Genomic DNA, 26683 nt, shown 5'->3' with positions numbered 1-26683 from the left:
GCTTGTATCAAGAACTTGTTTGTGAGTATTTTTATACCTTTTATTCAATAAAACCTTTGTAGAGGATAATGCACTAGGCCGTTGTGCCCTTGTGTTTGTTTTTCGATTTTAGTGGTCCCAGACTACCCTGGTCTTGAAAGGGGCTGCAAGGCCGAAGCATGCAAGTGATGTCAAGTAGAAGGTCTTTGGTAGCCGCATTTGTGTGGCTGGATGTGGTTGGACGATCACCTATCAGAGCGCAGGAGATAGGTGCTTTGCACAGATTTTTTGGTTTGCCACAAACTGTGCAGGCCTAGGTTGGCTATGTTGGCAGTGTTGTCAATGACATTCTTGTCCCCAGATCCCTCCATAAAGAGTACCTGTAACTGCTTATTACTGTAGCAAGAGATGTTTAAATTTTTTTTAAAAAGTGTTAAAAATTAAAAAATAAATAAATAGGGAAAAAAGATAATTTTTTAAACTGCTCCTGTCCCTGTGAGCTTGCGCATGAGTAAGTTGTGCCTGCAAATTAAAACAGTGTTCAAATCACACATGTGAGGTATCGCAGCAATCGTCAGAACGAGAGCAATAATTTTGTAAATCTAAACTGGTAACCGTTAAAAATCTTTAAAGCTTCGCCTATGGAGACTTTTAAGTACCCTAGTTTGTCGCCATTCCAAGAGTGTGCACAATTTAAAACCATAACATGTTAAGTATCTGTTTACTCGCCATGACATCATCTTTTACAATATACAAAAAAATTGGGCTAACTTTACTGTTTAGTTTTTTTATTTAATTCGGTGGTGTATTTTTCCCCAAAAAATTGCATTTGAAAGACCGCTACGCAAATACCACATGACAAAAAAGAGTCTTTGCTAAAATATATATACATATATATATATATACAGTGGGTACGGAAAGTATTCAGACCCCCTTAAATTTTTCACTCTTTGTTATATTGCAGCCATTTGCTAAAATCATTTAAGTTCATTCTTCTTCCTCATGAATGTACACATAGCACCCCATACTGACAGAAAAACACAGAATTGTTGACATTGTTGCAGATTTATTAAAAAAGAAAAACTGAAATATCACATGGTCCTAAGTATTCAGACCCTATGCTCAGTATTTAGTAGAAGCCCCCTTTTGATCTAATACAGCCAGGAGTCTTTTTGGGAAAGATGCAACAAGTCTTTCACACCTGGATTTGGAAATCCTCTGCCATTCCTCCTTGCAGATCCTCTCCAGTTCTGTCAGGTTGGATGGTAAACGTTGGTGGACAGCCATTTTTAGGTCCCTCCAGAGATGCTCAATTGGGTTTAAGTCAGGGCTCTGGCTGGGCCATTCAAGAACAGTCACGGAGTTGTTGTGAAGCCACTCCTTTGTTATTTTAGCTGTGTGCTTAGGGTCATTGTCTTGTTGGAAGGTAAACCTTCGGCCCAGTCTGAGGTCCAGAGCACTCTGGAGAAGGTTTTTGTCCAGGATATCCCTGTACTTGGCCGCATTCATCTTTCCCTCGATTGCAACCAGTCGTCCTGTCCCTGCAGCTGAAAAACACCCCCACAGCATGATGCTGCCACCACCATGCTTCACTGTTGGGACTGTATTGGACAGGTGATGAGCAGTGCCTGGTTTTCTCCACACATACCTCTGAGAATTAAGGCCAAAAAGTTCTATTTTGGTCTCATCAGACCAGAGAATCTTATTTCTCACCATCTTGGAGTCCTTCAGGTGTTTTTTTAGCAAACTCCATGAGGGGTTTCATGTGTCTTACACTGAGGAGAGGCTTCTGTCGGGCCACTCTGCCATAAAGCCCCGACTGGTGGAGGGCTGCAGTGATGGTTGACTTTCTACAACTTTCTCCCATCTCCTGACTGCATCTCTGGAGCTCAGCCACAGTGATCTTTGGGTTCTTCTTTACCTCTCTTACCAAGGCTCTTCTCCCCCAATAGCTCAGTTTGGCCGGACGGCCAGCTCTAGGAAGGGTTCTGGTCATCCCAAATGTCTTCCATTTGAGGATTATGGAGGCCACTGTGCTCTTAGGAACCTTAAGTGCAGCAGAAATCTTTTTGTAACCTTGGCCAGATCTGTGCCTTGCCACAATTCTGTCTCTGAGCTCTTCAGGCAGTTCCTTTGACCTCATGATTCTCATTTGCTCTGACATGCATTGTGATCTGGAAGGTCTTATATAGACAGGTGTGTGGCTTTCCTAATCAAGTCCAATCAGTATAATCAAACACAGCTTGACTCAAATGAAGGTGTAGAACCATCTCAAGGATGATCAGAAGAAATGGAAAGCACCTGAGTTAAATATATGAGTGTCACAGCAAAGGGTCTGAATACTTAGGACCATGTGATATTTCAGTTTTTCTTTTTTAATAAATCTGCAACAATGTCAACAATTCTGTGTTTTTCTGTCAGTATGGGGTGCTATGTGTACATTCATGAGGAAGAAGAATGAACTTAAATGATTTTAGCAAATGGCTGCAATATAACAAAGAGTGAAAAATTTAAGGGGGTCTGAATACTTTCCGTACCCACTGTATATATATATATATATATATATATATATATATATATATATATATAATTTTTGGGGGTTCTAACTAATTTTCTAGCAAAAAACAACTGATTTTACCTTGTAAACAACATGTGTCAGAAATAGGCTTGGTCCTTAAAATGTTAATATTGCACAAAGATAACCCAAGTAAATACAAAATGCAGTTTTTAAATTATGATTTCATTTATTAAGGGAAAAACAGTAGCACAGAGGCTACAATAGGAGGGGTTGGAATTTGTAGAGTAGAGAGTTAAACTGACAGAGTTTTGCCTTGTGGTTACGCAATAGTTGTTTAGATCAGATCTGTATTCCATCACTCACCAGATTTAGTAAATCAACCCCACTGTCTGTTTTATTAACCACTTAAGCCCCGGAAGATTTTACCCCCATTCCGACCAGGGGGTATTTTGCGATTCGGCACTGCGTGACTTTAACGGAGAATTGCGCGGTCGTGCGACGCTGTACCTAAACGAATTTGGCGTCCTTTTTTTCCCACAAACAGAGCTTTCTTTTGGCGGTATTTGATCACCTGTGCGATTTTTTGATCACGCGCTATAAACAAAAAAAGAGCGTCCATTTTGCAAAAATAGCAATATTTTTCCCTTTTTTTTATATGAAATTCCCCAAAAAAAAAATGTAAAAATCAAAATTTTTTAAAATTTTCGGCCAATTTGTTTTATGCTACCTATGTTTGGTAAAAAAAATCGCAAAAAGCGTATTTTGATTGGTTTGCGCAAAAGTTATTGCGTTTACTAACAAAGGGAAATATTTTTGTCATTTTTGTTGTTTTTTTTTTTAACGCGTAATGGCGGCGATCTGCGATTTTTTTTGCGGTACTGCGACATTGCGGCGGACAGATCGGACCCTTGACTGACATTTCTGACACTTTTGGGGTTACCAGTGACATTTCTACAGTAATCAGTGCTATACATATGCACTGTTACTGTAAAAATACACTGGTAGTGAAGGGGTTAACTTTATTTGAGAGGGAGGGGCTGTGTGTGTCCCTAGGGGCGTGATTCTAACTGTGATTGGCTGGGGCTTCAGCTGTATGCAGAGTGATCAACGGATCTACATAGTAGATCCATGTGATCAGCTCTCATACAGCGAGGAGAATGACAGGCAGCTTGTTTACACAAGCTGCCTGACTTTCTCCCTCTCCCCCGCCGATCGCAGAGTGGCCGGCGGCGATCGGGTCCGCCGGTCACACGCGCGGGGGGGTCCGTGACCACTCGGGAGCGGGAGCGCGCCTCCGGGGGCGCGCGCTCGCTCCCTAGACCCTCACAAGCTAGTGACGTAGCCCTACGTCACTTTGCCTGTGAGGGGCTGACCGCCGACGTAGATAGTCGTGCGGCGGTCGGCAAGTGGTTAATATTTTGTTGTTATCTTTCTGCAAGCTCAAAAATATCTTACCTTTCCTGATTTACAGTATTTTACTTTATTTCTTAGATACCATGCTGACTTCATGAGTCAGTGGCTACCCTTGAAGATTCTATGTTTCTGCTGAACTTAACAGGGGGAATTTTTCTGATTACCTCCCTAACAAAATAACAATATAATGCCCGATATTGGAATCATGCAGTAATTGCAGCATCATTTTTTTCTACAAAGTGGATGTTGGGGGTGGATTGGTAAATTTTCAGCAGGTTTAAGATATATATTTTTACAAAGTCTGCTGATGTTTGTTGAGAATTTGGTCTAACAAGTAATACTGTAAATGTTTGCACTTATACAGTATCTATGTTTATGGAAAAACTGTATGAGATTCATATTTTATACTCCAATTTTCTACTTTGCCTTTAGCCATCGACCTGGAATACTCTGTGGATCTGGGGCTCACATGGAATCCTGTATTAAAAGATTGTTTGCCAACCAACGTGGAATGTAACAAGTACCAACTTCAGAGGGTGCTGGTATCTGACACATTTAACAAATGGACCAGATTTACTTTACCGCTGCCTCCATACACCAGGTAAAAATGCAAATCTGTTCTTTATAATGGCTTGGACACTCCTGATCTCTTTAATACTTACAGTATACAGTAAGATCTCTTATGTCAGCCAAAAGTTCTGATTCTGTAAAAAATATTCCTAGCAGTTAAGTACTTTACTGTATGTCATTGAATTATATATTGGTTTTAGTTTCGAAAAGAGAAGGTGTCATGGGTAGAAGGGAGCTTTTGGCTGTATCTAGGGGTTTGTAATCTATTGGGGCTGAGGAACCTGATGACGGGATTAACCAGTTGCTGACCACACCCACAGATTTACTGCGGCAAGGTGGCTCGGCTGCGCAACCAACGTAACTGTAAGTCGGTCGCGTGCAGGACTAGGGGGCACGCACCGTCCCTGCGATGTGTTGATTTGGTTCAGAACCGATCAGTCATCAGGTCCAGGCCAATGATTTTTGACCTGGACCTGGTGATCGGTTCTGACCAATTGCAGAGTGTCCTGTGCCTGTGTAATGTAAACACAGGCACAGGAAATTATGCAACCTTCTCTCCTGGAGCCCTTTTCGATTCCAGTGTAAGAGAATAGAGCATCAGACAGGGAGTACACAAGCACTACACTGACACCAGTACACCTAGGCACACATTTAACCCCCTGATCACCCCCCAGTTGACCTTTTCACGCCCTGTCACAGTGTACACTATATACAGTATACAGATAATTTACCGATCACTGTATTAGTGTCACTTGTGACTTCAGTTAGTGCAAAAGACAGTTAGTGATAGTTAATGTCTGTCCCAAGTAGGTTTAGGGTACCCACCATACATCCCCTAATAAAGATTAAATTTCCTGATTACCCCTAGTTAATCCCTTCATTGCCCTGTCACAGTGTCACTATTATAGTGTACAGATCTTTTTTCTGATCACTGTATTAGTGTCACAGGTGACATCAGTTGGCATTAACGTTAGTTAGCATCAAAACAGAATAGTGTCAGATTGTCCGCCGCATATTTAATAATAAATTTGTAACCCTTTGATTGCCAGTGACACATACACACACACACACACACACACACATACACACTAAACACCTCCATTACTAGTATAGTGTCTGAACAGATCAATATCTTTAATCTGATCAGAACTATACTAGCATCCCCAATAGTTTAGTATAGTGTTCCCAAAACACAGCGTTAGCCGGATCAGCCTCGACCCCTGCCAGCACCTGCATTTAGCTCATCCCCCAAGAAGTGCAGTATCAACAGATCACTGTCACTTCCAATACACAGCACACAAAACTGCAGCATTAGCAGAGTCAGGCCTAATCTCTGCTAGCACTAGCAGTTACATTTTTTTGTAGCGGTTCAAACAGTCCTTGACAACCAGGTGCTTTTTACCTGTGAGTCACACTAGGTATCTGAAAATTTAGTGGCCAAAATGTCAAACGAAAGGCACACTAGTGAAGAGGCCTACAGGATACTGAGCATGACTGATGAGAGCGATGGGCAGTCCTCACTGTCAGAATCAGGCTCAGTATACAAACCTGTAGAGGTCCCTGCTAAGGTCAGGCGTACCCGACCCCGTTCTTCTGTTGCTGAGGTGCATCAACCGCATGATTCTCGTATGCAGCAGAGTGTCTGTACTAGTGCTGCTCAACCTTCTGGTGAACTGGCAAGCACCAGCGGCCTGGTACAGCCTGGTCGTAGACAAACCAGCACTGCAATATTACTTTGTGATGTGGCAAGTCCCATAAGTGCAGTTCAAGCTGGTGCGTGGCTAGCACAAGTAGTGGCCCGCAGCCACCAACAATTCAAACGCAGGCCCGTAGAGCCCATAGTACCCTTCCTGATGTGCTTGCAAATCCTGATTCTTAGCCCACAGTTTCTGCAGTGCCCGTACTCCCCCCATTCACTGGCCAACCCAGGATTCAGGTAGAAACAGACAATTTTACTTCCCTTTGTTTTTTTTTTTTTTCAGCTGTTTTTCACGGAAGATCTGTACATATCTATTGTGGACAAAAGCAATTTGTATGCTCATCAATTTATCACCGCAAATCCAAATTTGACCCTTGCTAGAAAATTTGCATGGAAACCTATAATGATTCCCGAATTTAAGACCTTTCTGGGCCTGTCCCTCAACATGGACATTACTAAAAAGAGTGAGTTGCGGTCATATCGATCCACTGACCCAATTCATCATATGCCCGTGTTCTCTGCTGCCATGGCCAGGGCTAGATATGAGCAAATATTGTGGCTCATGCACTTCAGTGACAATGAACTCAGTCGTCCTCGGGGTGACCCTGAATATGACCAGCTTCACAAAATTTGGCCCCTCGTAAACCACTTCAACCAAAAATTTGCAGCCTTGTTTATCTCCCAACAAGATGTCTGCATTGACGAGTCCCTGATTAAGTTTTCTGTCCGCCTTGCTTTCAAACAGTTTCTCCCCAGCAAGCGTGCTAGAATGTGGGGTCAAGATGTATAAGCTCTATGACAGGGCAACAGACTATACATGTAGTTTCCTGGTTTATGAGGGAAAAGATAGCAGCGTGGAACCCCCCAACAGCCCAGACTACATAGGGAGCAGTGGCAAGATTGTTTGGGACTTGGTGTCACCCTTATTCAGAAAGGGGTACAATTCATACATGAACAACTTCTATACAAGCGTTTCACTTTTTAGACACCTCTTTCAATTAGGATATGGCGCATGTGGGACCATGCGATCTAATTTCTGGGGCTTCTCACAATGGTTTGGAAATGCCCCACTTAGTCAGGGGAAGAAAGCCTGCTTGAGGTGCAATGAATTGCTTTCAGTGAGGTGGAAGGACAAATTGAACATTTTCGTTCTGTCTTTCATTCACGCAGATACGGCAGTCCAAATTACAATGGCGACTGGTGTTGTTGAGAAGCCCCTCTGTGTCCACGACTTCAACCGTAAAATGGGAGGGGTGGACTTCAACAACCAGATGATGGGGCCATACTTAGTTGCCCATAAGGCCAGATGCTGGTATAAAAAAGTGTCTGTATACTTATTCCAATTGGCTCTTTTCAACACTTATGTACTATACAAGACGTCAGGAAGAAGTGGATCCTTCCTAAAACTCCAGGAAGAGATCGTCACAGCCCTTCTGTATCAAGAAGGTGCTGTGGCCCAATTTCTCAATCAAGATGCAGTGAGCTGGCTGCCTGAGAGACATTTTCCAGATGTCTTACTTGATATCTCTATCTTTAGTGCACCCCAAAAACGATGCTGTGTCTGTAGCAAGTGCTGATATAGGTGTGACACCCGTTATTTTTGTCCCTCCTGTCCTGGCCAAACTGGTCTCTGCATCGGTGACTGTTTACGTCGCTACCACACATTAGTGGAGTATTAGTATAGGGTACAACACGGCACAGTCTAGGGCACACTTTCACGCAGGGTCTCAAAAGATGTTAAATGGCTATCACATTTTGAGAGACCCTAACCTGGAACGTTTATAGTTACAATAAAAGTGTAAAAGTCATTCTACTGTTTTACTGTACTGTTACTGTGTTTCATTGTTAACCATTGTTTGCTTTGCAGGTACGCCATTCAGCTGCAGCACTAATTTGCTTATTTTGACAGCAACATGGTTTTCTCTCACAATACGTAAAATCAGCGACTCCAATGCTGTAGGAGGGGATTTCACCACCACAGTTAAAAAAAAGAGCACATATGGTGAAGCATGGGGGCTGGGATGGACAAAGGGGCAGATGCTTCCCCATATATATATATATATATATATATATATATATATATATATTTTTTTTTTTTTGGCACAGATTACAATAAAAAAAGTTGTTTTATTGAGTTAATTTTTTATGGATACTGTTATTGTTAACCGTTGTTTGATTTGCAGGTACACCATTCAGCTGCAGCACTCATTTGGTTATGTTGAGAGCAACAGGGTTTGCTCTGACGATACATAAATCCATGACTTCAGTCCTATAGGAGGTGATTTCAACACCACAATTAAAAAGAAGCATATGCCAAAGCATAGGGGATGGGGTGGACACAGAAGGCGGATCTCCCCTATGCTTCGGCATATATTTTTATTCACTTTTATTGGCAGAAATTTCTCCATCCACATCGATTTATGTCAATGGAGGAATGTATTAGGTTCTTTTTTTTTTTTGTTCACCCCATGGGCTAAATGAAAAAAAAAGAACTGTGCATGTATGCCCATCATTAGAAGTGGGTGGATGCTGGGTGGTATTCTAATGGTGGGCATATCACCGATCGATCGATGTGAAAGGAGGAATATGTTAGGTTCTCTTTTTTGAGTGGTTATACCAGAATGATGCCTGCAGGTTTAGACATTATCTTGGTATCAGTTTTTTCAGCCGGTGGTCGCCTTTAATGTGAAAGCAATCCTAGCGGCTAATTAGCCTCTAGACTACTTTTACAAGAAGTGGGAGGGGATTCCGCCCCCGCCTTTCATGGTTTTCTCTGGCTCTTCTGTCCCACCGGGGAACCTGAGATTGCAACCTGTGGTTCCGCCAGCTGACCATAGAGCTGATTGGAGATCCGAACGGCTCCAATCATTTCTATGGCTTAAGAAACCAGAAGCTACGAGCCTTTCATGACTTCAGTTTCGCCGGATATAAACAGCGCCATTGGGAAATTGGAAAATAATCTTATCACACCAATCTTGGTGTGGTCAGATGCTTTAAAGTGGAGTTCCACCCTAATTTTATACTTACCTCCATCTTCTCGCTCCGGGTCACCTGAAAAAGAAATGGATAATCGCATTTTTTTTTTTTTACTTACCTCGTAGCGAAGAAAATATACTTACCTTACTTCCTTCTTCCTCCTTCCTCGGCCGCGGCCTGTCGTCACTTCCTGGCTCTGCAATGATTCCTGGGAGCTGAACGTCATCGCTCCCAGGAATCATTGCGCCTGCACCGGCCCTGACGTCAGTTCCGGGGCGCGCGCGTCATCCCCTTCTAAACAGCTTCTGGGCATGCCCAGAAGCTGTGGAGGGGTGACGCGCGCGCACCGGAAGTGACGGTGGGGCCGGCGCAGGGCATCGAGGGACCGAAGAAGGCGGGAGAGGACGCCGAAGAGGATCTCGCTGGCTTCAAGCTGCCCACATCTGAGATGGCAGCGCTGGACAAGACGTTTTCAAGGTAAGTATTTGTCCTAACAGGTAAGTGCAACCCGGGACAGATCAGAGGCTAGCCATTGTGGAATGCACTAGCCCTGACTGTCCCGGGGGTATTTTTTTAAAAAAAAAAAAATTCCAGGGTGGAACTCCGCTTTAAGGACAGAGGAGAGAACTAGAGTCTAATAGACCCCACATTTTTCAAAAAAAGAGTACCTTTCACTACCAATTGCTATCATAGGGGGTGTTTACATTCCCTGTGATAACAATAAAAATGATTAAAAAAAAAAGGGACAGTGTAAAAATAAAATAGTAAAATAAAAAAAGTAAAAATAAAATAAAAAAGCAAAATAAATGTTTAGAAAAAATAAAAAAATTAAAGCACTCCTGTCCCCCCCGTGCTTGCTCGCAAAGGCGAACGCAAGCATCGGTCACATGTCATATGTAAACAGCAATTGCACCATGCATGTGAGGTTTTACCGCGAATGTCAGATTGAGGGCAGTAATTTTAGCAGTAGATCTCCTCTGTAAATCTAAAGTGGCAAAGAAATGAGACAGGCAGTCATAAACTAAAAGCTGCGTAAATTCCAGTATATACACCATAGTTTGTAGACGCTATAACTTTTGCGCAAACCAATAAATATATGCTTATTCATTTTTTTTTTTTACCCAAGTGGCTGAATACATTTTGGCCTAAATGTATAACAAAAATTGAGTTTATTTGATTTTTTTTTTACCAAGAGTAGAAAATATCTTTTTTTTAATTTCGATCTTTTTTTTGTTCATATCACAAAACATAAAAATCCCAGTGGTGATCAAATGCCACAAAAAGAAAACTCTATTTGTGGGGATAAAAAAGAAAAAACTATTTTGTTTGAGTATAGCATAGCATGACTGTGCAATTACCAGTTAAAGCAGAGCAGTGCCAAATTGCAAAAAGTGCTCTGGTCAGGAAGAAGCTAAAGTGGTTAAAGTGTCACTAAAGGCAAAACTTTGTTTTCTGGATAGAGTGGAAAGGAATTAGAGCTCTTGTCAGATTTTTATTGCTGTCTGTGCCCCCGTTTGGGTGATTTACCCTCTCTATTTGTCCAGTTTACCTTTATCATTGAAAGTGAAAGAAAATCCAAAATATTGGGTTGACACCAGAACAGAAATAGACGGTAAATCTTTCAATGGGGAAACTAATTCTGGTGACCCTTGTGAAACCCCAGGATTCTTTCACTTTGTAGGGAAATATCCACAAGGAGATATAGATTACAAAGTTGTTACTCGAAAGTAAATGTGTATTTCACAATTTTAAAAGATTTTTTTATTGCTTTCTCATTTTTTTAAAATGTAGAATTGTATATATTAGTCACTAGTAGCAAAGAATGTAGCTGCTACTATTACAATGACTCTGTAACAGCTTAAAGCCCAACTCTGGGATAAATAAACCCCTCCTACCCTCCTCTCATTGGTTAGTGGGGTGAAAAAATAAATACCCTTTTTCATGTGGTGGTCACATGATCATCCAGCATCAAGTCCTTCTCTCTCAGTTTACTTCAAGCCAGGATTTTATGGGTGTCCACATCATGTTTTATCATGTCTGTGTGAGCTGGACAGTTCCCATTGGCTATCCTCTTAGAATCCAGAAGACTACTAATGTAAGCCCAAGGGGAGTCAAGGGAACTGGATGGTGAGGGTTAATCTGCAACATTGGATTATGGGCCCCCGCAGACAAAAACAGCATGAACCAGTGCAATACCTTGATGGTGGGACTCAGGTTATTAAAATTTGCTTTAGCTATTGAGAAAATATAAATACCTGGCAGGTTGGGTTAGAGGGGTGTAAGGGTGGGATGGAAGGGAATTATGCTTTAACAACTGTTGATGCAAAATGTGAGCCTCATTGGAAGTACATTGTTTTCAGTGAGTTAGATTACTTTCGTATTTTGAAGAGGAGCAATAAAACATAACCACTGTGCAGCAGTACAACACAGGAAACAGAGTCTTAGTATGTCAATACCAAATATGGCTGCCCCCAATATACATATATACAAAAAATGTTTAGTTTCAAAGATTTTTATTGAAGGTTTTGTGGAAAAGAACATCAAAGGTACAAAAAAAAAAACTGTAAACATAAGCATATCATTCCCAATTGTCCAGCTGCAATCACGGAATAAAAAGTAGAAAAAGACAAGCAGTATAAGCAGCCACGGTGCACTGTCGCCCGGGAAGAGTGAAAAGTCATTAAACAGCATAACATTAAACAGTATAACATCAAACAAGAACAAGTATTGGTTAATACAAGCAACAAATTATAACAAGCATAAGGGGCGAGAAATGAGGGAAGTAATAAGAAACCTCAATATCAGCCACCTATTCAGCCCATCGCCGTGTCGCAGCTTCGGGGTAGCTAATGTAGGCACACTTAGGCATTGTAATTGGGAGTACCTAATTGGGCTTTTGTTACATATCAATGATGTCAGAGAAGTATAAGGAAGAGTAGGACCCCGCCTTGCGCCCCGCACCCCACCCCACGTCCCCGAAACCCATGCGACCAAGCCCCTCCTAATCGCCACCAGTAAGATAACAGAGCCATGGCTCCCACACTTTATCAAACTGTTTCATTTTATCATTCAGCATAGCTGACATACGTTCATTGAGCATAATCCAGGAAAGCTTATGTCGGAGCTGCTCGAATAGCAGGACAGGGGACCTCCAAGATCGTGCTATCCTTATTTTCGCGGCCGTAAAAATAAATGTAATCAGCCTTCTCTGCGCCCTCGTGGCGGTCTCCACCTTCAGACCCAATAAGGCCTGTTGTGGGGATTTAGTCAGGTTAGTTTGCGTAAGGGTGTATATAAAATTATACACCCTTATCCAATAGCGGCGTACCTTGGGGCATTGCCACCAGACGTGGAACATGTTTCCTTCCTGACCACAGCCACAGAAGCACAAAGATTCTCCAAGTACATATTTCGAAATCCCCGCCGGTACCATGTACCAGCGCAGTAATACTTTGTAGTTCGCTTCAATAATCGAGGTATTAATTAACGATCTGGAGGCGTCCTTAGCCATAAGTCGCCAGTGAACCAGTTCAATACTATCTCGCAGGTCGCTTCCCACTGAACCATATACGACAACTTCACGGAAGAATCAGACAACAGATTGTACAGTGCAGAGATATAGCCGTGAAGCTTGTCGTATTTCCGACAGAGATACTCCATGGGAGTCATGGTGGTGATGTCAGAGAGCTGGGACAAAGTGCGTAGGTAATGTACAATTTGAGTAAAGCGATAGAATTCAGACATAGGTAAGGCGTAAGTTCTCAATCATTTTCTGTCTTGTCAGAATACCCCTATGGTAGCAAGAGTCTGCTATGCGTATGAGCCCCTTATTCGTCCACCACATGAAAGGTCTGGGGGAGAGACCGGGGGGGAACCCGCTATTATTGAGCACAGGAGCCAGGGGGGTGTGGAGTGATTTAAAGTTGTGAGCTTTGGACAATCTGTCCCAAATGGCCAATGAATGGGATAGGGGGGGGCTCTTTAGGTGGTTGCCACAATATATGAGAAATCAGCTTGTCAGGAACAGAGCGCGCCTCCAGCTGCATCCAGATGGTATGGGGACAGTTCGAGTGAAACTTCACTAGTTGGGCCAGTTGTGCAGCATAGTAATACTTCATCAAATCTGGCAACCCCAGGCCGCCTCTGCTTCTGGGAGTTAATAGCGTCCTTCTGTTCACCCTAGGTCTCTTGTTCCCCCAGATAAAAGACAACATTTTGCCCTGAAACTTCTGTATATCAGTTCTATGCAAAGCAATAGGCAATGTGCGAAACAAATATAGCACTTTAGGTAGTCTGCCAAACCACGACGGGGGGTGAAGCAGCCACCTGTCCATGTCAGCCAGCAGTCGAGCAAAAGGGGGATACAAAAAATGTTTAAATAAAAACAAGGTTTTTTTCTAAATATTAACACACATTAATTGTATTATTCAAATCAAGCTGACCTATTTTAAATATGTATCTAAATAAGTACTTGCACCTTTACTCAAGTGCTGAGTACTAAGAGCTCCCTTACTGGGCATCTATGGCCGGTCTTCTCCTGGGTACTAATTCTCTGCATTTTTATTGACTGGACCAAGATGAAGATACTCCTGCAAATGTGTGGAAGTTCATTCATCCTGGCAGATGCTGAAATTGTACAGTAAGCTGTGCGTGTGTAGCTCAGTGTACAGTGTGGACAGGCAGGTGGGAAAATTTAACGTGATTGTAAAGGTTAAACCAATTACCGACTGGGCCTTTTCCCCTTCGCACTTATACCCCCTTACTAACCAGACCAATTTTCAGCTTTCAGTGCTCTCACGTTTTGAATGACAATTACTCAGTCATGCAACACTGTACCCATTTAAAATGTTTGTCCTTTTTTTTCACACAAATAAAGCTTTCTTTTGATGTTATTTAATGATCCTTGGGTTTTTTTTGCGCTATAAATTAAAAAAAAAATTATCATTTTGTAAAAAAAATGAATTTTTCTTTGTTTCGGGTTAAAAAATTTAACAAATTTAGTCATTTTTCTTCATAAAGTTTGGCTAACAGTTATACTGCTATATATCTTTGGTAAAAATAACCCAAATAAGTATAAATTATTTGGTCTTTGTGAAGGTTTTAGAGTCTACAAGCTATGGTGTCAATCATCGAAAATTGATCACACCTGATGTACTGTTTGATGAGACACTAACAAGCCAGGAAAGTACAAATACCCCCCAAATTACACCTTTTTGGAAAGTAGACATTCCAATGTATTTAGTAAGATGCATAGTGAGTTTTTTGAAGTTGTAGTTTTTTCTTTGCAAAATTAAGATTTTTGATTTAAATTTTCTTTTTTACAAAATTGTCATATTACCAAGTTATTTCTCACACACTGTATAGACATACTTGCAACTACACCCCAAAATACATTCTGCTACTCCTCCTGAGTATGGCAATACCACATGTGTGAGACTTTCACAGACTGGCAACATACAGAGGCTCAACATCCAAGTAGCACCTTCAGGCGTTCTAGGAGCATAAATTACACATATAATTTCCTGACAATCTATCACGCTTTTGAAGGCCCTGGAGCACCAGGACAATAGAAACGCCCACGAAATGACCCCATTTTAGAAAGCAAACACCCCAACACATAATCTAAGAGGCATTATAAGTCTTTTGAACATGTCATTTTTTTCCACAAGTTTTTGGAAAATGTGGAAAGAAAATGAAAACGTGTTTTTTTTTTTCCTTTACACAAAGTTGTCAATTTATAAGATATTTCTAACACATAGCATGTATATAGCAAAAATTACACCCCAAAATACATTCTGCTACTCCTCCTGAGTATGGCGATACCACATGTGTGAGACTTTAACACAGCCTAGCCACATATAGAGGCCCAACATTCAGGAAGCACCGTCAGGTGCTCTAGGGACATAAAATTACAAATCAAATTTCCTGATTACCCATTACACTTTTGTGAGGCACTGTAGAGCACTGATAACCACTGTGGTGAAACTGATGTGGGGTGGAAGAGCACTGATGTGGCACTTACAAAATCTGCAGCGGATCAAATAATAATTTTCTCCCACTGTTTTGCCTGAGCCAATGAGGAGAAAGAGAGCTGAAAAAGCTTTTGCTCTCATGCATATCACTGGATTGAAATCAGGCTCAGGTAAGTATAGGGGGGGGCTGGGGAGAATCTAAATGCAGAAATATTTTTTTTACCTAAATGCATTAAAGTAAAAAGACGACTTTCTGCCTTTAGAACCACTTTAATGCAGAATTGACATAGCAAAACTGCTTGTTCGCAAATTTTTTAAATTTTCTTTAAATAACTGTTCAATTTTAAGAGAACTTGTTACAGATGGAACTATTTTGGGGGACCTCCTTCCAATACAGTTAGCTGAAATCTCTTTACCATATAGTTTGTAGTAATATCACCAAAGGCTCGCTTAATATCTGGATATCTGCAGTGAGAAAGAGCAGTGTAGCTATTGGAGGAGCAGAAACAATCCCAAGGTTGCTGATGACAGTTAGAATCAAGCCTGTGGATGAAGGAACACACTGCGCCAAATCTCTGAGGTGATCATCACAGGCTAGTTACGTTCAACAGAATGTGACAGGGTGGAAAAACAGCAGACCTGCATTTATGTGTGAATCTCCTAAAAGGTGCTTTTTGTAACTTAAATATGGATTGCTATGGAAGAGCACACTGCAAGGTCCACAAATGCAGCTTGTGTGTCAACCGTTAACAGGATTTAATCGAATTTGCTGTTTTTGTATAGACATTTTTTTTTCTTAACCTATTTGCTTTCTGCCTTTCTTCTTTTTTTTTTTTTGTAGCAATCATTATCATTTTCAATGAATAGTACACAAAAAGATTTTCATTATGCAAATAAATTTAGGGATCTATTTTCTGATTTTCTTCTTAGTTCATTTATTCAGTGCAGATATCGCCACCTTGTGGTCATATCTTGCATTTTATTTACAATTTTGTGAATAACTAGCAAGGACTGGTATTACTGTATTTATTTATAACAGGTACTTATATTGTGCCTTTACATATCTATATAAGTATTGTACATTCACATCAGTCCCTGCCCTCAAGGAGCTTACAATCTAAGGTCCCTAACTCACATTCATACAAATATTAGGGCTAGTATTTGAGAGTTTTTTTCCTACAGATATACTGAATAGATCACACTAAATACCAAAAAGAATACAGAATTTAAGTTAAAGCAGAGACCCAAGTAATCAGCCATAATATTTCATCATATTTATAATAATGCATAGTTCTGCATAATTCCCAATTAGTTTCCATTGCAGTGAATAAAATCATGTATCCCAGCACAGTATAACAGGAGTAACCAAGAGAGTAGGAGGTAATTAGGGTAAATATGCATCTAACTACAATAAAATGTTACATTAACACCAAAATTGGATGTTTGTTTTTCATTTTGGAAGATCTCAAGGGACACGATTCCGGTGGAACCAGCCATCACCTTTTGACAAGCAGCAGACCTGGGCTATTGATAACGTGTATATCGGAGACGGGTGTGTTGACATGTGCAGCGGCCATGGTCGATGTGTACAAGGAAATTGTGTGTAAGTATGATGTCACATATTGTTTTGCATCCTACTCAACTTTAGACTGTTTTCCTGTGGCTCTGGTCACACTAGAATTATATTTTAATACATTTTTAACAATTTTCCAATAATGAATTAATCAATCACACAGCTGAGCTAGAGCCAACTGTCACATTGGGGTTAATTTACTAAAACTGGAGAGTGCAAAATCTGGTGCAGCTCTGCAAAGAAACCAATTCAAAAAAGGCTTCCAGGTTTTTTGTCAAAGCTTAAATGAAAAAGCTGAAGTTAGAAGCTGATTGGCTACCGTGCACAGCGTTAGAAAATCAAACCCATTGTCTGTAATCTGTCATGCATGATAGAGTTAGCCAATGCTTCACTCCCTCATTAGTTTAGGGACAGGTGCAATAGCATTCTCCAGTGAAGGTTGGGAGGCATAGCTATGACTGATAACCACTATTCTGGCAGGTCTCCTTAGAATTCTAACATACCATACGTAATGGAGTATGGGATTTTTAAGGAAATTTATAGATAATCTATTTTCTTGCAGGATTCCTATCTCTAATAACACAGAGGTGCCCTGACCTCCAATAATTCTTGTAAACAACAGCTGGACGCAGTCCGACCACAGTTTGCAAAAAAATGACTGATCATTTCAATCATATACACAAATTTGCTTCCACAAAGGAATAATTTATTTTTTCATTGTACCACATTTTATTAAGGGACCCAAAAGCATCAGTAGTAATATAAATATGTGACAGCGCTATTAATACTTTATCATAAAAGTTGTGCACCAAATATATATGTGACATAAATAAGTACCAAAACATATAAATATATAAATCTAACACAGTGTGATTTAAAAAAAAAACGAATACAACATCACCAATCATAAATGAAATGTATTAAAGTGTCCAGTGAACTCAAATGTGTCCAGTGCTTCAATAAAGTGAAAAATCTTCACTTGCAGAAATTCAGCTTGATTCAAAGTGCACACAACTCTGTAAATCTTCTGCCATCCACTCTTAATACCTCATCAGAGGCAATGATGATATCGGTCTTATCTCATTTAGAATACAATTCTCCACAGGTTCAGCTCTCTTCCAAAAGAAAAGATCTCTTATTGTATTCTTAGTTCCTTTTAAAGCTCAAAAGTAGTCTGGTGGAAAGCAAAGAAGGGCTCCATAGCGTAAAAACGTATTCATAAAAGCATTACAATGCACTTACCTGGATCAAGTGTCTCTCCTGACACAAGGTAATAAAACACCTACATTTTCAAACCGTGATGGCTCCAGCAGCACACTCAGGCTGCAAGTGGACACAGCTGTACAGGATGACGTCACGTCCAATAAGTGTCAGACTGAGAGTCGAAGGTAAGAGTCGGAGTTGATATCCAGACATGAAAATGGAAGGTGAATGTCAAACTCAGTTTGTACAAACTCAGTATGTACAAAGTATTGCTTTAGTTACAGTTTGTGTGTATAAAATAGCTTTTCCTTCTTGAATAAATTACTAACTGCTGTTACTAGTACATGCTATCTTTAAATGTATGGTGTGTTTTTAGATGTGATGACTACTGGGGAGGAGTTTATTGTGATGAGCCAGAGGTATCTCTCCCAACGCAACTGAAGGACACTTTTAACCGGGCTCCAGCAAGCCAGAACTGGTTAACTGTAAATGGTGGGAAGCTGAGCAGTGTCTGCGGTGCTGTGGCATCAGGAATGGCTCTTCACTTTAGCGGGGTCAGTATCAATCTTTTTATCTATATTGTAAGCAAACACACACACACATCATAGGTTGAACTGGATGGACTGATGTCTTTTTTTCAACCTCACTAACTATGTAACTATGTAATTGTTTACTTATCTTGATATAGAGTCCTTTGGTGTTTTTAAGCAGGCCGTAGATGATGTGATTTTGCCTGAGTCTTCCATCAACACAGTCAGGGTTGTTTTAAAGATCTTACTGGCTAAGAAGTCCTCATCTGCATATTATTCTGGGTCAGAAAAAGTACTGAATTCATAGGGTCAGCATTGCAACTAGTCAAATAATTTTTTAAGAACAGACCATGGCTGCCCGCACGTTTCTGCATGCTTTGTGACTTTTTTCCTGCCTAAATGGACAAGTTTTTCTTTTTTGTCAACAGGGCTGTAGTCGCCTTTTGGTCTCTGTGGATTTGAATCTGACAAATGCTGAATTTATTCAGTTTTATTTCATGTATGGTTGTCTGATAACACCACATAGTCGTAATCAAGGTGTGCTGCTAGAGTACTCAGTGAATGGAGGCATCACTTGGAGCCTGCTCATGGAGATCTTCTATGACCAGTACAGTAAACCAGGGTGAGTATCTCCATAGAAAATACAATTTTCATAAGTGTAACATAGATCTTTAAAACTGTGACTAAGATAAGTAGGATGAATGTTTAATATTAGTCACATACTGTATGCTTGACATTTAGTAATTGGATTTTAGTGATTTGACTGGGTTTAAATGCCAGGGAATTTGTGTCTATAAGATAAAATGAAGAAAACCCTTGGATGTACATTTAAACAGATTCAGCAATAATTAGCAAGTCCAATTGTGTTTAACTTCTTATCACTAGGTAACAGTTAAAGATATGACTCTGGACCTTGAAGGAAAATGCCTGTTGTGTATAATGAAAGCAAATAAATACATTGCCTTTAAGACAAAGGACCTGTTCCTATGAAGTTTAGCAAAGCCACTTTTACTAACATTCACCATAAACACAATATAGCTATTTTCTAGACTACAGACTTTCATATAGGTTTATAACTTTACAATCATTCGGAACAATTATATACATGACCGTTACCCCTCCTTAGTTATTCAGTATTTGTCTTGTATGTTTTATTCATAAAAATGTCTTATGGAGACTTGTACTGAGAGAACTATGTAGGCTGCCATTGCTGAGCTTTCTCTTAAAAGGCTGGTTATTTGCTCAACCATTGGTTTCACTTTCTGAGCTATGGAGACTGGAAGTTCTGACTTCACTCCAACCAATCTTTCTGCATATTTGTTCCAGGTCAATGACTCAGAGGGGGTGATTTAATAAAGGCAATTAGGCTGTTCACTTTGCAAAGAAATTTTCACTAAGCAAGGGATTTATTTTGCTAAGAATACTAAATCGCGTGCAAGGAAAATAAACATAAAACAGTATTTTTGCTTGCACATGATTAAATGATGGAAAACAGCAAAGCTTCACCTCATTCACTAAGCCAAGTGAAGAGCCATGTAAATTGCCTATATGCCCATTTTCTTTTTTTTTTTTTTAAAACAGTGAGGTTTATTGAAACTTTTGGTACAATACAAAAATAAACCGTGCATTGAAACTGCGATCAGATTCATAATACATTGGGGTACAAAAATACAAATATACAAAGTAATTAACACCGAGAAACAGAACAGACATAGCAAAAATAAGGCAGTAGTCAGTGACCCTCCGTCGGCCCAACACTCGAACAGAAAATATTGGTTTAACAGGGGCGGTCAGCATAAAGTAGTTACCCACTGCATTACTGAGCCGTATCAGGGCACTGCACCCATTTGTCCCAAATCTTGTTGAACTTCTGAGGGCACCCCCTATGTTTATATAAAAGTTTATGAAATGGGATGACACTATTAATTTCCTTAATCCACAATCCTAGAGTAGGAGGAGTAGGTCTCATCCACCTCCTGGCTATCAATTTACGTGCTATAAACAAAGTTTCCTGAAGAAATATGACAGTGGATTTGGGCATCTCTCCATCTGGGTAGACCCCCAGGAGACACTCCTTAGGGGAGAGTTGTAGAGGAGACCCCATCTTGTCATGCAGAAATGTGACTACTTGTTGCCATAGAGTCTGTAATTGGGGACAGCTCCACAATAGATGAAAGAAGGAAGCATCAGGGTCTCCGCACATAGGACAAGAAGGGACCAAGTCAGGGTGATATTTGGACAGTCTAAGTGGGGTGAGATAAGCCTGGTGTATTATAAAGGTCTGGGTTAGGCGATCCGACAGTTTTGGCGACACTCTGCGGCACGTCTCCAGGGCATCCTCCCATTCCTCATCCTCCATGGCCCCCACACTGCGCTCCCAGCGGGTCTTAAGTGCAAAAGCCAAAGTGGTCGAGGAAGGCGTGTGAAGTTCAGAGTAGAACATGGAAATAAGGTGACTGGGTTCTGTACTTTTAACAATCTCAAGGGTGGTAACCGATTCTAGCTCAGGAGGGCCGTCAGGGAATTGAGATCTATAGGCATGGGAGAGCTGTAAGTATCTGTAGTGCATGGGGCCCTGGAGCGCAAACTGGTCTTGCAAGGTCTCGTAAGACCGCAGACCAGTGGTCGTGGAGATATGGCTAAGGAGAAGAATACCCCTCCCGCTCCATACTGACAGGTCAGGGATGGAAAGGAACTCACGCAATGTACTATTATGCCACAGAGGGGTGAATGTGTGAAATGGAGGGCACCGAAGCCTGGACGCTACCACCTCCCAGATCCGACAATAGTGGTATAGAAGAGATCTGGGGCACAGGGGCTCCGGCGAGCCCCTGACGCCCCTAAGGATAACTAGGAGGGGGTCCCCGAGGGGATGAGCCCACCCAGGGCAGAGCAGGGTCAAGAAGCGTTCCCTATCCGTTTTATCTATGTGAAAGAACTGGGACAACTGAGCTGCCAGATAGTACAGATTAAAATCCGGCAGGGCCACTCCCCCTAGATTTGTAGGATTCTTGAGTTTGCGCCAGGAGATCTTGTGCCGGTTAGCACCCCAAACAAAGGTCTTGAGGAGTGATTCCATCTGCTTAAACAGCTTGAGTGGCAGGTAAATAGGAGAGTGCCATACAACATAAAGTATTTTGGGAAGGAGAATCATTTTAATTAAATTGACTCTACCCATCACTCCCAGAGGTAATTTGGACCATACTTGAATTTTAGCCTTAAGCAGAGGGAACAAGGGTTGAACGTTATCCGGGACATAATCTGCTGAGTTAGCTGTCACTTGAATCCCTAAGTATTTAATGCGGGATACACATTGTAAGGCCGGGTTTGCGGGGGCGATCGCCTGCGGGCTCTCGTCAAGCGGGAGAATTTGTGACTTATCCCAGTTTATCTGAAAACCGGAGAATCGTCCATACCGTTCAATTAAAGAAAGGGCCGTGAGTAGGGATTCTCTAGAGTCTTCCAAATATAACAAAGTGTCATCCGCATACATGCTGATCTTCTCCTCCAGAGGTCCCTTACGTAGGCCTCGAATCCCGGGATGTGCTCTAATGGCCATCGCCAGGGGTTCCGCGGCCAGGGCATACAGCAGGGGGGAGAGGGGGCACCCCTGTCGAGTGCCACGGGATAAAGGGAAGGCGGTCGACTGCCAGCCATTTGCCAGGACCCTAGCTACCGGGGCGCTATATAGAAGTTTGACCCACTTAATAAAATTAGGTCCAAAGCCGTATCGGTCCAGACAGTTCCATAGAAATGGCCACTCTACCGAGTCAAATGCTTTAGCCGTGTCCAATGAGACCACCACCCTGCCACCCATTCCGTCGTGCTGTGCCTGGAGATTCATGAATAACCGGCGAAGGTTAAATGAGGTGTTCCTCCCAGGCATGAACCCGGCCTGGTCCGAGTGTATGAGTGAGAGGATCACCTTGTTAAGACGGAGGGATAAAATTTTCGCAAGGATTTTAGTGTCTACTGGGAGCAAAGAGATGGGACGGTAAGACTCTGGGGCGTGTACATCCTTGCCCGGCTTGGGAATGAGCACAATTAGCGCCTCACGCATAGAAGGGGGCAGGGTTGCATCTTTGAATAGAGATTGAAACAAAGCCAATAATTTAGGAGAAAGGAGTTCCGAATATTGGGAGAAAAATTCAATCGGGAGGCCGTCCAGGCCGGGGGCCTTAGATCTAGGGAACTTGGACACGGCTGCTGCAATCTCTTCCACAGAGATGGGTGCCTCGAGGGTCGCCAACTGGTCAGGTGTCAAAGTGGGAAAGTCAATAGAGTCCAGAAAGTCATACATGTCAGTGCAGTCAGCGGGAGCCCTAGAGGTGTAAAGTGTACTAAAAAATGATCGGAAACACTGTGTCACCGCAGCAGGATCAGTGATCTCATTACCCAGGTCATCCTTCAAAGTAATAACTACCGGGGGTCTATCCTCACAATGAACTAGATATGCGAGGAGTTTCCCCGCCCGCTCACCATGTGCAAACAGATTCTGCTTCTGAAAAAACATCTTAGATTTCGCCTTCTCATAGTCAAGTTGGGAAAGGACTTTAGAGGTCAATTTATACTGGGATTCATGTGCCGGAGTCGGGTCCGCCATAAAGGCCTGTTCAGCTTCAACTAGATTTGTCGTTGCCCTGGAGATCTCCTCAGCAGCCCGCGCTCTAACAGCCTTGATTTTGGAAATCATAGTGGATCTGGCGAACAGTTTAAATGCCTCCCACACCGCAGCCGGGGAGGCAGTGCCCTCATTATCAGAGAAGAATTGTGTCCAGGTCCCCTCAATGTCGTTCCCATCAGACACCAAGGGGAGCCAGGCGGGATTCAGGCGCCAGGCCGGGGGAGGTCTATTGCAGGGCAAGGACAACAGTATCCAATAAGGGCAGTGATCAGACAGAGTCCGTGGGGCGAAGCCTGCCGTCAGTAACCTGGGGAGCAGGGTTCGAGACAGCAATATCAGATCAATGCGTGACATAGAATGGTGTGCAGCCGAAAAACAGGAGTACGCACGCTGAGCGGGGTACTTGCTGCGCCAAGAGTCGGCCAAACCAAAGCTCTCCAACAATCGGGAGAACCTGGTCGGGGACGACCCCGGCGGCGCCTGGGAGGCGCCACCGGATCTATCCAGACCCGAGTCCATCACATTGTTAAAGTCACCCAGCCAGATCACCGGGGCCCCCGGGCTCTGTGCCATAAACGCCAGTCCCTCCATAATAATCACAGCAGAGTAAGGGGGGGGCACATAGAAAGCCATCAGCAGCATCAATTCCCCATAGACTGACGTTTTGAGAAAAACATATCTACCCATTGGGTCGACCTGAGATCCTAGGAGCTGGAAATGTACCGATTTGGCCACCAGTAGCGCCACACCCCTGGAGTGCGAGCTATAAGCAGAGTGCTGCACCCAGCCAACCCAGGGCCGTTTGAGAGACTGTTGTACACGGCCCTCCAAATGTGTCTCCACCAGAACTATAATATCAGCCCGTACACGGCGTAGAACATTAAAGACAGCCGTCCGTTTAATCTTATCGCGCATACCCCTGACATTCCACGTCAACAATTTCAATGCGGCCATGGCAGGGGTAATACGGAGCGTGGAGCGGAGGCTCCCAGGATCTCAGGCAATAAGACCACAGAACTAACAAGTCCACGGTCATACACTAGCAGTAATAAACGGCAGCAGAAGAGCAGATAATTATTACTTGAGGTCAATGTGCATAGAACAGAAACAGTATAGAGATTGTACCAAATATAAACCGTAAACAATGGTAATACCCCAATCCCCCCTCCCTGCCCTGCACCAACCCCAACTTGTGCGGGCATGTTCCCAAACAAGTGCCTCAACCAGAACAGGCCCACATGCGACTGGTAAAGAGCAAGATCAGGAGGCCAGGGACCCCCAGGGCATTCAGCAAAAATACAGCAAAATACAATTAGGACAAGCAAGGGGGCCCGGGGGCCCAGGTCCAGCAGAAGTCGCAGGGGGCAACAGGGGAGTTGGGCACAAACACACGCCTTAGCGGGTGTAGGGGGCGAAAACCAACAGGTGTATCGCTGGGTAGCAAAACCTATGGGCAGGTGGAAATCCATAGGAAGAGAACAGAAAAGTCAGTTCCATCTGTGGAGCTAGGGCGCTCCGCCGGACAAACACAGGAGCAGTAGTGCAGGGAAATGAGGGGGGAGGGGGGGGGGGAAGGGGGATGCAAAGTCTTGAGTTCCGCAGGATCTACAAAACCCCCTCCACCCCTGCAGCAGCTGTAGGTATAGGCAATCAGGGAAAAAGTATCATGAAGTCGCCAGGGCAAGGTGGTCAGGCTCTAGCTTCCAGTCCTTCTATCCAGGAGATGGCGGCTTCCGGATCCTCAAAGAAGTGGGCTCGGTCCTCACCCTCCACTCTAAGACGGGCCGGATACAACATAGAGTATTTGATATTCTTGATACGCAGTCTGCGTTTGACCTCCAAAAAGCTCTTGCGGCGCCTCTGGACCTCAGCAGAGAAGTCGGGGAAAATCGCTATTTTGTGATTTCCAAATGGAATGTTCCCCTTAACTCTGGCCAGGCGCAATATGGCATCTCTGTCCCGATAGTTCAGGAATTTAGCGATGAACGTGCGGGGGGGCGCACCCTGAGGGGGGGGACGCCCGGAGAGGCGATGTGCACGTTCCACAACAAAAGTGGGTGAAAAGGATTCTCTGCCATATGTCTGAATGAGCAATTGTTCCAAATAGGATGAGGGGTCCGCACCTTCAGAGCCCTCCGGGAGGCCAATGAACCGCAGGTTACAGCGGCGCAGCCTATTCTCCATGTCATCTTGTTTTTGGAGGATAAGGTGTACTTGTTGCTGCAGCCTGTCTGAGGAGCTTTGCAATGGGGGGAGGGAGTCTTCCACCTCGCTAATTCTGTGTTCAGCCTCACCAACTCTGTCCCTTAGCTTCTGCATATCCTGACGCATCAAAGATATATCTACCTTCACCTCCTCGATTTTAGTTGTCAGCATGGTCTGGCAAGTGGCAATCGCTTCCAAAACCTTGGATGTAGCAGGGCTCTCAGGCTCCTCCACCACAAGCGACGGGCCGGCGCCATCTTGGATCGGGGCCTCCTTCTCCAGCCTCCGGAATGCAGCCAGTTTTGCCGCGGCTTCAGAGCCTTTCTTCGGCGGAGACATGCGGAGGTCAGCGTCGCGGGTGTGCGGGAGGTGAAGGAAGGATTATCGTGCCCGAAGGGCTGCAGGATTAGCGGTAAAGGATATCGGTCCGGCGGAGCTCCTCTCACACACGTCCTCTCACATGCTGCGCCAGGCCACGCCCTCCCTATATGCCCATTTTCAACCAGTCTGCAATGTATCAAATCCAGAGACAGCCCCATGGTGGCAGCCTTAATGTTCTCCTCATTAAACTAGATCATGCAGTTTAATAAACTGCAACTTTAAATTTGTTAGTCCCTTATACACGTTAACATCCAGCCTGATGTAAATTTGTAGACACCCATCAGTTGGGGCCTGCATAGGGCAGCTGCAGAGAAACTTGCAGGCATTTACTTACTATAAAAACACTGAGGCATTGATTAAAAAACATGTGTAACTAACCCCTAAGGTACAAGTGATTTTCCATTAACTATAATATGATCAGCCTCTATCTGCCACATCAGTACATTATTATGAATGAGAAATGAGATAGTGAATGTAGTGATTTGTCAGGCTCACAGTAATGCCCCTGGCATCAACCTACTCATGGAATGGAATTTCAGGCACAAGTTCATTTATCAAGCAATAGTCACTTCTGTGTATGAATGTAGTTTGTTACTGTTGACCCTGTTGATGAAATATTGTTTAGTCTGCATAGATTCAACTGTTTTATATTCCACACACTGGTCACAGAAATGAAAAGTAAAGAAATATACATGGTATACTTGCCCTATTGTACACTTGCTGGACCCGGGTGACTAAACATATTATTTTGCAGTGTCTTTTGGAACAGCCAGAGTTCTGTTCATTCATGACAATATATACATAATACATTCATGATAATATATATACAGAATACATTCATTATAATATATTCATTTGTCTAATGTGCATATAAGAAAATACATTTGTTTTATTTCATTACACAGATAAAAGAATCCACTGATATCTTTAGAGTATATTGACCATTCAGATCAGCCTATGTCTGCAGGCAAAATCCTTCTTATGTCCCCACCACAGGTGTACATGCCAAACATACATGAACATGCAATCAGCTTTGAAGC

The 26683-nt window shown here is 42.7% G+C and overlaps 1 protein-coding gene across 3 annotated transcripts in view; it reads left to right on the top strand.

The window, feature by feature from the left end:
* Nucleotides 1-26683, top strand: part of RELN (reelin) — a 782434-nt gene that overhangs the window by 688794 nt on the left and 66957 nt on the right. For all 3 annotated transcript variants that reach the window (XM_082254411.1, XM_082254410.1, XM_082254409.1), the window contains 4 exons: nt 4343-4511; nt 16590-16730; nt 18280-18457; nt 18862-19055. In XM_082254411.1, coding sequence (XP_082110537.1) covers nt 4343-4511; nt 16590-16730; nt 18280-18457; nt 18862-19055 — 682 coding nt within the window. The remainder of the gene's footprint in view (nt 1-4342; nt 4512-16589; nt 16731-18279; nt 18458-18861; nt 19056-26683) is intronic.

Source organism: Pelophylax lessonae (assembly GCF_965119305.1).
Source record: "Pelophylax lessonae genome assembly, chromosome: 4".
NCBI classification, from domain to species: Eukaryota; Metazoa; Chordata; class Amphibia; order Anura; family Ranidae; genus Pelophylax; species Pelophylax lessonae.
Note: the sequence above shows the minus strand (reverse complement) of the source record. Positions and strands in the feature narration are given on the sequence as shown.